The following is a 14,541-nucleotide window of genomic DNA, read 5'->3' as shown; positions in this document are numbered from 1 at the left end:
GGGAACAGTTTCTTGAAGGAGTAGAACTTAAAGCTTTAGAAGGTGGAAAGGGTTTGAACTGGTAGGGAAGAGAGAATATTCTTGGCATGGAATGGCATGAGCAAGAGCACAAAGTGAGAATGGTGTTAGGCACAGGAAAACAATAAAACTATAGCATTGGCTAGAATGGAAATAGAGGAGGAAAAGATAAGGTTTTGCTAGCCAGGTAGAATCAGGTTACAGGGGACTTAACATCCAGGCTGAGGAGTTTAGATTTAATTTGTTGGTAATAAATAGCCATTATAGGTTTTTCAACAGAAAAATTATGTAATGAAAGCACTGCTTTGGAAAAATTAATCTGATGCTATTGGGAAGGAGGAACAAGACAAGATTTAAGGAGACATAGAGGCTAGTAGAGAAATCCAGTTACATGGTAATGTACATCAGGGTTTCTCAATCTTGGCACTACTGATGTTTTGAGCAAGCTAATCTTTTGTTGTAGGGGTACTGTCCTGTGTATTGTAGAGTGTTTTGCAGCATCCCTGGCCTCTACCCACTAGATGTCCCCTCTGTTTGTGACAACCAAAGATGCCTCCCAGACATTACTAAATGTCTTTTTGGGGGGCAAAATTGCCCAGACTGAGAACCACTGATGTAGACCTGAACTAAATTAGAGTTCTAGAAATTAGATTGTAATGTATAATAGGAGAATTCCACAGTGATTTTTTTCTTCATACCTTCTTATATTGTTCATTTCTTTTATGATCTAAAAAAAGATCTTTTATGATCTAAAAGAAAACTATTTTCTTTTTTGACAAAAACAAGAATAACACAAAACAATCCATGTGGTCACATTTAAGTCTGAATTAGTTGTACAACTTACAGAGGTTTGTTTATATTTAAAATAATATTTTATATTTAAGAAGAGCAAGCAAGTAAGGAACTTTGCCATTTCATTTCTGTGGTGTTGATTTAATTATCTTTAAAATCAGTGTAGCCTAGGACTGACCCATTAATTTAATTAGTAGGATTTCTCTTTTAAACTTTTTTTTGGGATTGGTGGTTGTGTTGCTCTGTTTGGCTTCCTAACCTTTTGCAGCATTTCGTCCATGTGGCTTTACTTTGTAGAACTCCTGAAGTGATTCACTGAGTGATATTCTTTTATGGGCAGGTTTACACCAGCAGTTGAGCAGTAGATGGATAACAAGGGGGCTAATCTTAGCCCTGTCTGTCATGAGCTACCAATTTGTAATGCTTTAGAAAATAGTTTATTCCCCACTCCATTCCCCCAAAAGAGATACATACCATCACTCAGATGCTGGAGCAGAGTGGTGATGGAAGCTGTATGTGGCAAGTTTTACTTCTGGGATGTATGGGAGTTTTTGTTGCCTGCCTTCACTATCCCTTTCTGACCCTCTTAAGAATTGGTGATAAAGGAATGACATTGTTCTGAGCAAAACTTGATTTTAAATCAGAAATGGATAGAACTCTTGAATATGATACTTTTTTTCTCTTTCATTTATTTAATTTTAAAAAGACAGAAAGAAAGTCAAAGTTCTAGGAGTTTTTGGCCACAATATTAATGTGCCAAATTTTCGTGGTGATCAATATCACTAATGTAGCTGGTGAATCAATCATTGGGTCTTTTTTTTTTCTTTTTTTAGTTATTTTATTTTATTTTTTTAACATCTTTATTGGAGTATAATTGCTTTACAATGGTGTGTTAGTTTCTGCTGTATAACAAAGTGAATCAGCTATACATATGCATATATCCCCATATCTCCTCCCTCTTGCAGTCTCCCTCCCACCCTCCCTATCTCACCCCTCTAGGTAGTCACAAAGCACTGAGCTGATCTCCCTGAGCTGATCTCCCTGTGCTATGTGGCTGCTTCCCACTAGCTGTCTATTTTACATTTGGTAGTGTATATGTATCCTTGCCACTCTCTCACTTCGTCCCAGCTTACCCTTCCCCCTCCCCGTGTGCTCAAGTCCATTCTCTACGTCTGCGTCTTTATCCCTGTCCTGGCCCTAGGTTCTTCAGAATCTTTTTGTGTGTGTGTGTGGCTTATATGTTACAAAATAAACAACTGGCAGATATGATGAGAGATGTTACATAATACAAACTATAAATTATATTTATTGAATTTGTTTATATTAAGAGCTGGAAAAGCAAAAGGTTTTAAGTGCCTAATGTGTGCCAGTCAGTATACTAGGAGCACCATATCATTTCATTTAACCCACACAAGTCCAAAAATAGAGTTCCATTTTTCACATGAGGAAATTGAGGCTGAGAAACGTTAAATAATTCCCCAAAGTCACACTGCTGAAAGTGCTGGCACACACATTTGAACACAGGTCTCCAACATCAAATCCTGGGTATATTCTTTCTACTCACCATGTTCTTTTAGTAGGTTCTTAGGAAATCCCCATATTTTATAAAGGAGTAAGTAGATGGTAATTATTTGCATTACAAAAATAATTCTATGTACCATGGAGTTTCTTTCGAGATTTCCAGAGATCCTTAACTATTGGACATATAATAATACAGAAAAACTTAAGGCTAAGACTAACATAAAATGCTAACAGTGGGAGGACTGCCAGAGGTCAAAGGCCATTTGTTTATTCATTCACCATACATTAGTTAAAGCACCTACTTAAAAAGTACATAATAGGGCTTCCCTGGTGGCGCAGTGGTTGGGGGTCCGCCTGCCGATGCAGGGGACACGGGTTCGTGCCCCGGTCCGGGAAGATCCCACATGCCGTGGAGTGGCTGGGCCCGTGAGCCATGGCCGCTGAGCCTGCGCGTCCGGAACCTGTGCTCTGCAACGGGAGAGGCCACAACAGTGAGAGGCCTGCGTACCACACACACACAAAAAAAGTACATAATAAATGCTGGGAGTATATAGTGAGCAAAAACAGATGTAGTCCCTACCTTTCTAGAGTTTATATTATAGTGAGGAAGACATTACTCACATACTCTCCTAAATAGGTGTAAAATTAAAACAGTGAGAAGTATTGCAAAGGAAAGGTACTTGGTGTCATCAGAGTGTATAAGGATGCCTAACCTCATCTGGGTGTCCTAAAAAAGCCTTCCCTGGGAAAGAAGTCCAAAGAATGACTAGAATTTGCATATTTTGAAGGAAAGGAAGGGGGTGTGCCAGGCAAAATGAACGGTATGTTTAAAGGACCTGTGGCAGAAGGATAACATGGCAGATTTGAGGAGCTGAAAGAAGGTCGTTGTGGTAGCATGGAAAGCATGAGAAAATATGATGCAAGATGAACAGAAGAGGTAGGTACAGACTATACCACACTGCCTAGTTTGGTGGCTTTTGCTTTTATCATTAAGAACAATGAGAAGCCATTGAAGGATTTTAAGCAAAGGGGTAATATGATCAGATCTGACTTGTGAAAAGCTCATAGGGAGAGAATGGATCATAGGGTAGAAAAGAATTCAGAGGGGCTAAGTAAGACACTCTTAAAGTAATCCAGGGAAAAAATGGTCTGCCTTTAAAAGTAAATGTTTAGGGGACTTCCCTGGCAGTCCAGTGGTTAAGACTCTGCGCTTCCAATGCAGGAGGCGCAGGTTCGATCCCTGGTCGGGGAACTAAGATCCCACATGCCACACCAAAAAAAAAAAAAAGGAAATGTTTATTAAGTTTCTTCCTTTCATTATTACTGCAGTTGCCTAATTTAAATGAGTATCGTTTTGGGCTTCCCTGGTGGTACAGTGGTTAAGAATCCCCCTGCCAATGCAGGGGACACGGGTTCGAGCCCTGGTCTGGGAAGATCCCACATGCCTCGGAGCAACTAAGCCCGTGCGCCACAGCTACTGAAGCCTGCGCACCTAGAGCCCGTGCTCTGCAGCAAGAGAAGCCACTGCAATGAGCAGCCTGCACACCACACCGAAGAGTAGACCCCACTCACTGCAACTAGAGAAAGCCCATGTGCAGCAACGAAGACACATCGCAGCCAATAAATAAATAAATAAATTAATTAAAAAAATTTTTTAATAAAATGAAATAAATGAGTATCATTCTGAAAGATACCTGTAGGCATAGTTTCAGAACCCTAGGTCATATATGGTCTGGTAGAACACCAGAAGGCCAGATCAGTTCTTTTGGGGGTTTAGAATTTAGCCAGACACTGTGCTAGGCTTATCTCAGAGGTAAGTGTTTTTATCCTTATTTTACAGATGATTAAAGCTAAAGCTCAGAGAATTGACTTGGTCATCTAGATTAGTGTCTGAGGGATCTTTATCTGCCTTGGATTGAGGTGTGGAGATCATATTAAGTATTCAAGAAATAATTGAGTCAAATTAGATTTGAATACCCTTTAGCTGTTGTTTTCTGAATGACTTTTTTTTTTTTTTTTTTTTTTTTTGCGGTACGCGGGCCTCTCACTGTTGTGGCCTCTCCCGTTGTGGAGCACAGGCTCCGGACGCTCAGGCCCAGCGGCCATGGCTCACGGGCCCAGCTGCTCTGCGGCATGTGGGATCTTCCCGGACCAGGGCACAAACCCGTGTCCCCTGCATCGGCAGGCGGACTCTCAACCACTGCGCCACCAGGGAAGCCCTGACTTTTTTTTTTTAGTCATTCTATCCAAATGTTGAAATTCTCTGAGGAAAACACAGTTTATTGCATTACCTTTTATCTGTCTCTTTGCTGTGTTATAGTATAGAGGAAATTTAGATTAGATAGCAGTGATTCTGTAGTATGTTTAAAACCTGCTATTATATTCACTCCTTGCTGACACCACATATTTTTGTTCAAAGGTTCAGCTTCCTGACTGTTTGATAAGAAAACAAAAGCACAGTGAGCACAATGACAATGACCAGATAGGTGCCTGTAGAATAATACCCGACTTATTTCTCATTGTCAGTAAAGACCTGAAAATTCAAAATGTTAAGGCTTTGTGCAGCCTACCTGAAGAACTTGATTTTCTCAAATTGGTTAAGTTTTTTATGTTTTTTTTTAACTGCAATCAGGATCATATAGCAAACAAAATAGATGCTCAATAAATATTTACCAAATGGATGAATGATGTGTTTCAAAGGTGGTAGGCATATTGAATAAGATGATAAGGAAAATGATCCAAGTAGTATGGAGACATGATCTCAGCTGCCATTTACCAGAAAAATCTGGTTATCTTCCAGGTATTTATAGATCACACCACTGAGAGATTTTATTGCCCCAAAATCTGATGTATTCCAACCCCTCGGTCAGACTGACCCTTATCTCCTTACCAGATTCTTCGTTCCTTTATAATGTTTTGCTTATTGTATCAAGGAAGAAACAGCTGGATGTTATTTTGTATTTTTTTTATATTGCCAACATTAATGTTTTAATCATGTTTATAGGAATATCTTATATTTTACCTCCAGATTGGGTTACTAAAAGTTTATAGGTCAGTAAGTGGAAAATAGATTCAGAGTTTTAAAACATTCATTCAACAAACTTTATTGAGCATTCACTATGTTTAAAGACAGTTATCTAGGATAACTAGGGAAATAACTTAGTTAAGTAGGATAACCAGGGAATTATAGAGAAAAATAGAATCTGGCTTTTGCCCGCAAGAAGTTGCAACCTGGTTAACCAAATAATATAACCAAATCTAATAAAAAGCCTGATATATTTTTTTAAAGTATAAACAAACTTGTCTAGGACCTCATAGGATGGAGTAATTAATATTGCATGGGATAGAGCAGTGAATGCTTCATGAAAGGAAGAGACCATGTAAGCTGAATTTTGAAGAAAGGATGACAAATTTCAGGATGGAAGTTAAAGACAAAGGACAGCCCAAACAGAGGTGAAGACTCTGAAATATGAAAATACAGCTGATGTTTAGGGACTGATGGAGCTTTGTTCTGTACATGTTTATTGTGTAAACTTTGTGGGGCTGTCCAAGAGGAATCATTAGCAAGTTTTGATCAGGGAAGAAGACATGATAGTGATAACGATGAGGGCAGCAGCTAAAATTTATTGAGTAATTATTAGGTATGTGCTAGGAACCATTGTGTACTTTATTGGAGTCTTATGTTTTAAATTAAGAGACTGAGTCTTAAGAGACATTGTTACTTGCCCAAGACACAGAACTAGTAAGTCATGGAACATGAATTTGAACCCAAGTCTCTCACTATTGTCTCCTGTTTAGCAGTGATGATGTTTTTGTTTGAAGAATTCTGGGACAGGATGGATTACATTATAGCCTGTAGGTAGAAAAAACACTTAGGAAAATAAAAGTTTACAGGAAAGAAGATTCTGTTACAGACTGGGACTAGGAAAGAGGGGTTAGACCCTAGGTACTTTTCTTTATGTGCAGTTCTATAAATGATGGTTAGATTCACTAACCAGCCCATTAAAATCTTTTAAATCCATAACTTACCCAAATTGATTTACCAGTACAATTGTTATTTCATGTATACTTACCCAACATTTCTGACCTTGTATGGTGAAAGACTGAGTTTCAAACAAGGAGTACCTCTCCTAGTCCTGGCAGCGGCAGTGCTCCTCAAGGCACTAGTACTGCTGTAGTCTCTAATATGCAAAAGAGAATGCACGTTTCTAGGTCAGTAACTTGTCTCTTCCCCTTTCAAGTATCTGAATTGAATTCCATAAATATTTATTGAACACCTTTTATGTACTGGGCTCTAATACTGTCTCCCATCAGCTAGACCAGTGATTCTTTTTTTTTTTTTTTGCGGTACGCGGGCCTCTCACTGTTGTGGCCTCTCCCATTGCGGAGCACAGGCTCCGGACGCGCAGGCTCAGCGGCCATGGCTCACGGGCCCAGCCGCTCCGCAGCATGTGGGATCTTCCCGGACCGGGGCACGAACCCATGTCCCCTGCATCGGCAGGCGGACTCTCAACCACTGCGCCACCAGGGAAGCCCCTAGACCAGTGATTCTTAATGAACCAAGATATTTGTGAACCCCAAACACTGTATACACGTTTTCTGTATATATGTCCACGTGCTTTTTTCTGGGGAGGAGGTCCATAGCTTTCATAAGTTTTTCAAAAGAGTATACTATAAAAGGAGAGAGAACTACTTACCTAGAAACTAGAAGAATCGTTCTGAACCCTGAATGCTTACCATTAAAAAGGTTTAAAAATAAGGATATCTAAACTCCATCCCAACTTCCAGAGATTGTGATTCAGTGGATTTGAGGTAGAGCATCACAAGAAAGGGTTGATAGCCACTGATCTAGACAGGAGTAACACTAAAATGCACTCTATGAGAACAGAAACTATTTGTTATTTATTGTGTGCCTAGAGTCTAGAAAGTGCTGGCACATAGTAGGCACTCAGTAAATATTTATTGAATGAATGAATATTAGAGCTCTCCAGTGAAGAAAGCTTTATGAAGTAGATATTATTTAAGCTGGGTCTGTAGGGATGATAAATTTATAAGAGGAGGTAGGTGAAGGAGCCCACATTCCCCAATGAAGGAAAAGGAAGTACAGAGACACAGAGGTCTAAAAGTTCATGGGGAGTTGAGTGAGTAAATTCAGATATGTTAGGAGCCATACAGTGAAGAGCCTTATCTAATACGTTATGGAGTTTGCACTGTGGGCAGTGAGGTTTTATTACTTAATTTAGACATGTTAATTTGAGTATTATATGCAAGGCTCTGTACTAAGAGTTACCTTGAAACTCTCTACGTTTGTATATTTATATCCTTTTTCCTCCACTTACAGGCTGCTATATGGCAAGCACTAAACCACTATGCTTACAGAGATGCAGTTTTCCTCGCAGAGCGACTATATGCAGAAGGTTTGTAATCTGTTCATTTCTATAGAACTATAAAAGAATAAATGGAATTCCATCACTTTTTATGACTGTAACAAGATTCTGGATATTCCTTTTTTTTTCTTTTTTTTTTTTTTGGCCATGCCACGCGGCATGTGGGATCTTAGTTCCCCGACCAGGAATAGAACCCGTGACCCCTGTATCAGAAGCACGGAGTCTTAACCACTGGACCGCCAGGGAAGTCCCCTGGGTATCACTTTTGTTTTATCTTTATGATTGACACTAGTTCATAAAAATATTTGCGAGGGTCTGTGTAGCTCCTTATATGCTACTTTTAATAACTGTAGAGTTGTTTTGGGTTTTACGCTATGGTTTACTTAATCATGTTCCAGTCTTTAGGTATTTTTTCCCAGGTTTTTTATTAGAGTCTATATTCTGTGGCTTAGAGCATGGGTTTTGAGTCTACAGCCTTAGTACAAACCCTAACCCTGTCACTTAAACATGCAGTAGTATACTGTGGGCAAGTTACTTAATGTCTGATTATTTCAGATTTCTCATCTATAAAATAAAGATAATAGTAACTGTCTCATAGAATTGAAGAATGAAGTAGTATATTTAAAGCACTTGGCACAGCCTTCTGGCATGGTAATAAATGCTCAGTAAACATTAGCTGGTAATGTGTGTTTTGTTTCCATCATTAATTATTATAATCCTCTTTCTAAGATGCTAAGATAGATAATTTATGTACAGCTTTTCTTTTAAGTCATTTCCTTGGGTTATATACTCTAAAATGGAATTTATGAGTCAAAAGGTGCGATCAGTTTTACAACAAATTACTTTTTGCCCAGTTGATAACCCAGCAGAGAGAGGTGTGATAATCAAGGTGTCACCAATAGTGTAAGACTTCCTTCATAGTCCTATCAATATCAGATTTACCATTATTATGTATTTTTGCTTACTGGAAAATTGTGAGGTATTTTGTCTTGCATGTTTATAACTGTGAAGGATTCTGGGTATTTTCTCAAGTGTTTGTTTTAAATTTATTCCTATTTCTGTGAGCTGTATCTTTGTTTATTGCATATTTGCTCCAGATTCTTTGCCTTTTAATCTTAATTCTATTGATTTTTATTAATCTGATATTTTAAATTGTTGTGTAGTTGAATTCATCAGCTGTGTCATTTTAAACTTTCTCCTGTTGCTCCAGTAGCTGGAATACTGTCATCTTTCTGCAACTCAATAAACATACAGTTCTTGGTAGTTCAAAAAAAGTTTTAAAAAATTTCTGCTACAACTAAGATCTGACATAACCAAATAAATAAATAAATAAATAAATTTAAAAAAATTTATCATAGTATTATTACTTAATTTAGTCCATGTTATTTATTAAACAATTCCCCCCCTGCCCCACATGGTATCTTTCTTGGTTTTGTATTAAATTTTTATTTATTTATTTTTTTATTGAGGTATAGTTGTTTTACAATGTTGTGTTAGTTTCTGCTGTAAAGCGAAGTGGAGTTCCCTGTGCTATACAACAGGTTCTCATGTACTAGATTTTTTAAAAATGTTTTGCTCTGTCCCCAGAACCTCTCCTCTCTTTCATTAATTTTCTGTTTTTAACTCAGTATCATACTGTTTTATTATTAACACTTTATATTGTCTTTTAATATCTAATAACGCCTATCTCCCATCATTTTTTTTCCAATTCTTTCTTTGCTAAGAAGTCTTTACCCTTTTTTAAATTCTTTAATTTTTTCATGTGTTTTTTACTACTGCTTTGAAATTTAACAAATATTTTGATCAGTGCTGACCTATATAAGTCTATAAATTAATTTAGCAAGTACTGATATGTTACTGTCTTAAAGCCTTCTTAACCAGAAACAGTGCTGCCTTCTTTTTACTCCAGTGTTTAACTCAGTTTTCCCACTTTTTGAGTAACCTCCCATTGGATTACTTACCAAAATTTTTAATTTTTTTTATGATTGTAAGTGAGTTTTATTTTTGTGTCTGCATGAACTAGTAGTGGAACCTTTCTGCTCAGTTATATGATTTTACTCAAATAAAGTGCTTAGTAACCCAACTGCAGGCATAGAAGGTAGATATTAGGGGTTTGCTAGGCATGTGTCAAAAAGGGACAAGGGATAAGAACGTTAAGAATACAGACAATGGGCTTCCCTGGTGACGCAGTGGTTGAGAGTCCGTCTGGCGATGCAGGGGACACAGGTTCATGCCCCAGTCCGGGAAGATAACCACATGCTGCGGAGCGGCTAGGCCCGTGAGCCATGGCCGCTGAGCCTGCACGTCTGGAGTCTGTGCTCCACAACGGGAGAGGCCACAACAGTGAGAGGCCCGCATACCTCAAAAAAAAAAAAGAATACAGACAAGATGTGGACCAGGAAATGTAAACTACATAGGAAAGTTAACACAGGAAGGGATTGGTAAATAAGAGATTTTAGAGAGGTACTGGAAGTCCAGATGAAGTTGAATGGGGAGATATATGAGAATAACTTAGGAGAGGAAGACTGTGAATGAGGTGCAGAATTCTTTCGTTAATGAAGCAGAATGTCTTGAATTTAGTAACAGAGTTATAAGGAGAAGGTATGAATATCAGGAGGAAGGGATTTCACAAAAGGAGAAAGGGTAATGCTTGGAAAAAGTTGTGAGAAGAAAGGAGGAAACCAACCTTACCGTGAGATAGGAGGGAATTAGCATCCCTTTGGGAGTGCCATCAGGTCCTCAGGGGAGAACAGGAGTTCAGTGAGGAAAGTGAGGGAAGATCTGTTGAGCAGAAGTCTGAGGTCCAAATGAAAAGATTTAGAACAGTGAGAGGCTTAGAAAGAAGGTAATATAATAGATTGCCCTATTCTGCTCAGATTATGTAAAAGCAAGGTTGATTGTGGATAATCTACTTATATATATATTTTCATTGATACCTAGGCAGCCCCCATGTTTTGCTGACTTATACTTCTTTCTTTTTTTAAATTTGTTTATTAAAGGGTAGGCAGTTTCTAGTTTATTATAGTTAGGTTCCAAAAGATTGCAAATTAGTGGTTTCAAATTTAGATGATCAGGTTTTCCCATAGAATGGAGGCAGGATTCCAAATTAATCCACATAAAGCTGTTTAATCCTCTTTCTACCTGTGTCTGATACAGTGTTTAACACTTGGAAAGTTGCTCATTGTTCGTTTCTCTCAATATAGAACCTAACTACTCTGTTTGACTATATTTCTATGAGGGAAGATTTTAGAATTTAAGTGCAATGGGAGCAGATACTATCCCAGCTCAATAATAATAACAGTAATTCTACCATTTATTGATTTCTTATTATGTAGTAGGACTCTGAGTACTTAATATATATATATATATATATATATTTTTCTCCCATTATGCGGGCCTCTCACTGTTGTGGCCTCTCCCATTGCGGAGCACAGGCTCTGGACGTGCAGGCTCAGCGGCCATGGCTCACGGGCACAGCCGCTCCACGGCATGTGGGATCCTCCCAGACCGGGGCACGAACCCGTGTCCCCTGCCTCAGCAGGCGGACTCTCAACCACTGCGCCACCAGGGAAGCCCTGAGTACTTAATATTAATTCCTTATTTAGTCTTCAACAATCCTATAAAATAGACATTGCTATTACCATTTTAGAAATGAAGGAACTAAGACCATTGTTCACCAGGTTTCTACCTGTCTTAATGATTAATGGGCCAGATGTAGAAACTGCATTGAGTATAGTGACTTCCATAAATTGGGCTTAGTTGAAGAGAACTGAATCAGAGTAAAAGGTTCAGCATCTGGTTCTCTTCTCTGTCTTAACCATTATATTGAGAGCCCAAACTCACAGAAATATGTGACTGCAAATGGCAACATTTAAAAAAAATTACTTACACAGTTATGTTAAGGTCATCATTGAGGGAAGTTTTCCAAATACTTCTAAAGATATGGCATATTGTATCATTTTTAGGCCATTACTTGTGGAAAATTTGATAAATGTTATCTTGTTGCTAAAAATTCAAGTCACTTTGTCATATGGGGGGACAGAAAGGATATCTGGCCCATTGGGCTACTCTTTTACTGTCATCGTTAAATTCTTACTGATGAAAAAGATGATGCTTTTTTTAAAAATTCTCTTTATTTATTTATTCAATTCATTCATTCACTCATTCGTTCATTCACCATGCCATGCAGCTTGCGGGATCTCCGTTCCCCGGCCAGGGATTGAACCCAGACCACAGCCATGAAAGCCTGGAATCCTGACCACTAGGCCACCAGGGAATTCCTAATGCTATTTTTTTTTTAATCATCATAGTTTCCATTTTTGTTAGGTGTTAGTGAATTAAGACTCTCGTCTTCCCAACGAACTTTTTAAATCCAAGACTCAACTATTTCAATGCACTAACTTAGATGTTTCACACAAACATCACACACATCAAACTCACTTCATGCAAAACTGGATTCATAATGTTCCCACTGTAATCTGACACCAATATGTCTTAGTAGAAAAGCTTCCTAACTGATTTTCCCATATTTACTCTTTCCTGCTGCTTCCCTTTCCCCCTCCCAAATCAACCCATTCTCTTTACTTTCCTTCTCAAAACCCTTTAGAGATCTATAATAGCTATAATAATTTATCCCTAAATCTTTACACAGCTTGCAAAGCCCTGCACAATCTGGCTGTCTGCTTTCTCCTTATGTATTGCCATTTCCCCCTCAAACACTAAGGAGCCTTTTAAAAGTTCCTCCAGCCCTCTTATCTGTGGTGTATTTACTCCAAGCATATTTTCAAAGTATTAAAAAATATTAACCCCCATCATATACAACAAGTATAAAACCAGTTAGTACTGAAGTTTAGGATGTGAACAAATATAGAGAAAATTAAAATTAAGAATAGTGGGCTTCCCTGGTGGCACAGTGGTTGAGAGTCCGCCTGCCAATGCAGGGGCCACGGGTTCATGACCCGGTCCAGGAAGATCCCACGTGCTGCGGAGCAGCTGGGCCCGTGAGCCATGGCCGCTGAGCCTGCGCGTCTGGAGCCTGTACTCCGCAACGGGAGAGGCCACAGCAGTGAGAGGCCTGCGTACCACAAAAAAAAAAAAAAAAATTAAGAATAGTATTAAAATACTGAAGTTGTGTATGTAGGTGAAGTGTTCAACAACAGAAATGACTCTGAAGGGTGGAACAAATCATATATGTAAAGTACAGCACCCAGGCATTTGGAAACAGCAAAAAAAGTGATAAAACGGAATTACTTGAGTTTGTGGCTCAATGTCGTATATATATACCCCACATGAATGTCACATGACTACTCAGGTATTGCAAATTTAGGAGAAGGTCAATAATAATAATTTAATAATGGCACCTAGAGCTCTTACTATGTGTCAGGTGCTATCCAAAGTACATATATATTAACTCATTTAATTCTAACAGCACTAAGTACTTAGAAGTAGATATCACTATATCTTTATTTTACAGATGAAAAAACAGAGGGTCAGAGAAGTTAACTTGCCCTAATAAGTCACATAGCTAATAAGTGGTAGTGCGAAAATCCGAACTCAAGCTGTTTGACTCTAGGGTCATTACTCTAATCCATGTGCTGTACTGTCTGTAGGTGATGTGAGAACTTAAAAGGTAATTAAGATGAAATGTGTAGGGACTTCCCTGGTGGTCCAATGGTTAAGACTTTGCCTTCCAGTGCAAGGGGTGTGGGTTCGATCCTTGGTGGGGGAGTTAAGATCCCACCCGCCTTGCAGCCAAAAAACCAAAACATTTAAAAAACAAAAACAAAAAAAACACAGAAGTGATATTGTAACAAAATTCAGTAAAGAGTTTAAAAAATGGTCCACAGCAAAAAAATCTTTAAAAAAAAAGATGAAATGTGTATCACAAATCATAGATAATTATATAGGTTTTATGCCTTTTGAATACTTATAACATCAGAGGTTTGGTTTTTTTTTTTTTTTTTAACATCAGAGTTTTTGACAGGGTGGCAGGCAGAGTACTCTAACCTCTAAGGAGTTCTCTGTGGTATTTGTAGAGTTTATCAAGGCTAGATAGAGAACACTCACCTCAACAGACTTTTTTAAGTCTTACCAAAACTGGTCCATTTTGGAAAAGGCTGCTCATTTAGATTATAAGCCAACATGAAGAAGAGGTGTCTGTCTGGTTTAAAAGCACTGAGGGACTAATTCATCTTCCCATTTGATAGAAATGTATCTGAAGGATGCAGGCTTTAAGCTCCTCTTAATTATTTTGGGCTTATATTAAATGACCTAACCTATATTTGAAGCCTAACCTGTTTGTAAGAAGAGGACTTTCAGTATTGTTCTGTAACTGTTTGTTTTTTCACCTAACAATGCATCCTGGAAATCTTTGTCAGTATTTTTTTTTTTTTTTTGACAACTGTAGAGTGTTTAATCACATGGATGTACCTTTTTTAATTTTTAATTTAACTCGTACATGATTGATTTATCATTATTACTTTAAGAGTGACTTTGTGGAATCAGTGTTTACTTTATTCCTGTTTATAAAACACAGCCATCTCAGGACCACCCATGGGTTCTGCATCTGCAGATTCAACCAACTGCAGCTACAGAGGGCCAGTTGTATATTACGCACCATATAATTCCCAATCACATATTTTAATTAAGGCTCTTAATAAAGGATGGCAAATAAATGTCATGCAGACATCTATAACTATTTCCAGATCCTGTTATTTTGATCTCTGCACACTTACTGGCAAAGCCATGATCAACCTTAGAATTTTTCTGAGTTTAGCACTTGAGGCAGCCGCTGTCAGTCAGTTGGCGTTACTGTTCCAGATGA

At 38.2% G+C, this 14,541-nt stretch overlaps 1 protein-coding gene across 1 annotated transcript in view; it reads left to right on the top strand.

The window, feature by feature from the left end:
* Nucleotides 1-14,541, top strand: part of CDC27 (cell division cycle 27) — a gene marked incomplete at both ends in the record, with an annotated part of 58,782 nt that overhangs the window by 4,105 nt on the left and 40,136 nt on the right. Inside the window, one exon of the mRNA XM_079725224.1 lies at nucleotides 7,673-7,748. Within this exon, the coding sequence (XP_079581350.1) occupies nucleotides 7,673-7,748 (76 nt within the window). The remainder of the gene's footprint in view (nucleotides 1-7,672; nucleotides 7,749-14,541) is intronic.

Source organism: Hyperoodon ampullatus (genome assembly GCF_949752795.1).
Source record: "Hyperoodon ampullatus genome assembly, chromosome: 19".
NCBI lineage: Eukaryota > Metazoa > Chordata > Mammalia > Artiodactyla > Ziphiidae > Hyperoodon > Hyperoodon ampullatus.
Note: the sequence above shows the minus strand (reverse complement) of the source record. Positions and strands in the feature narration are given on the sequence as shown.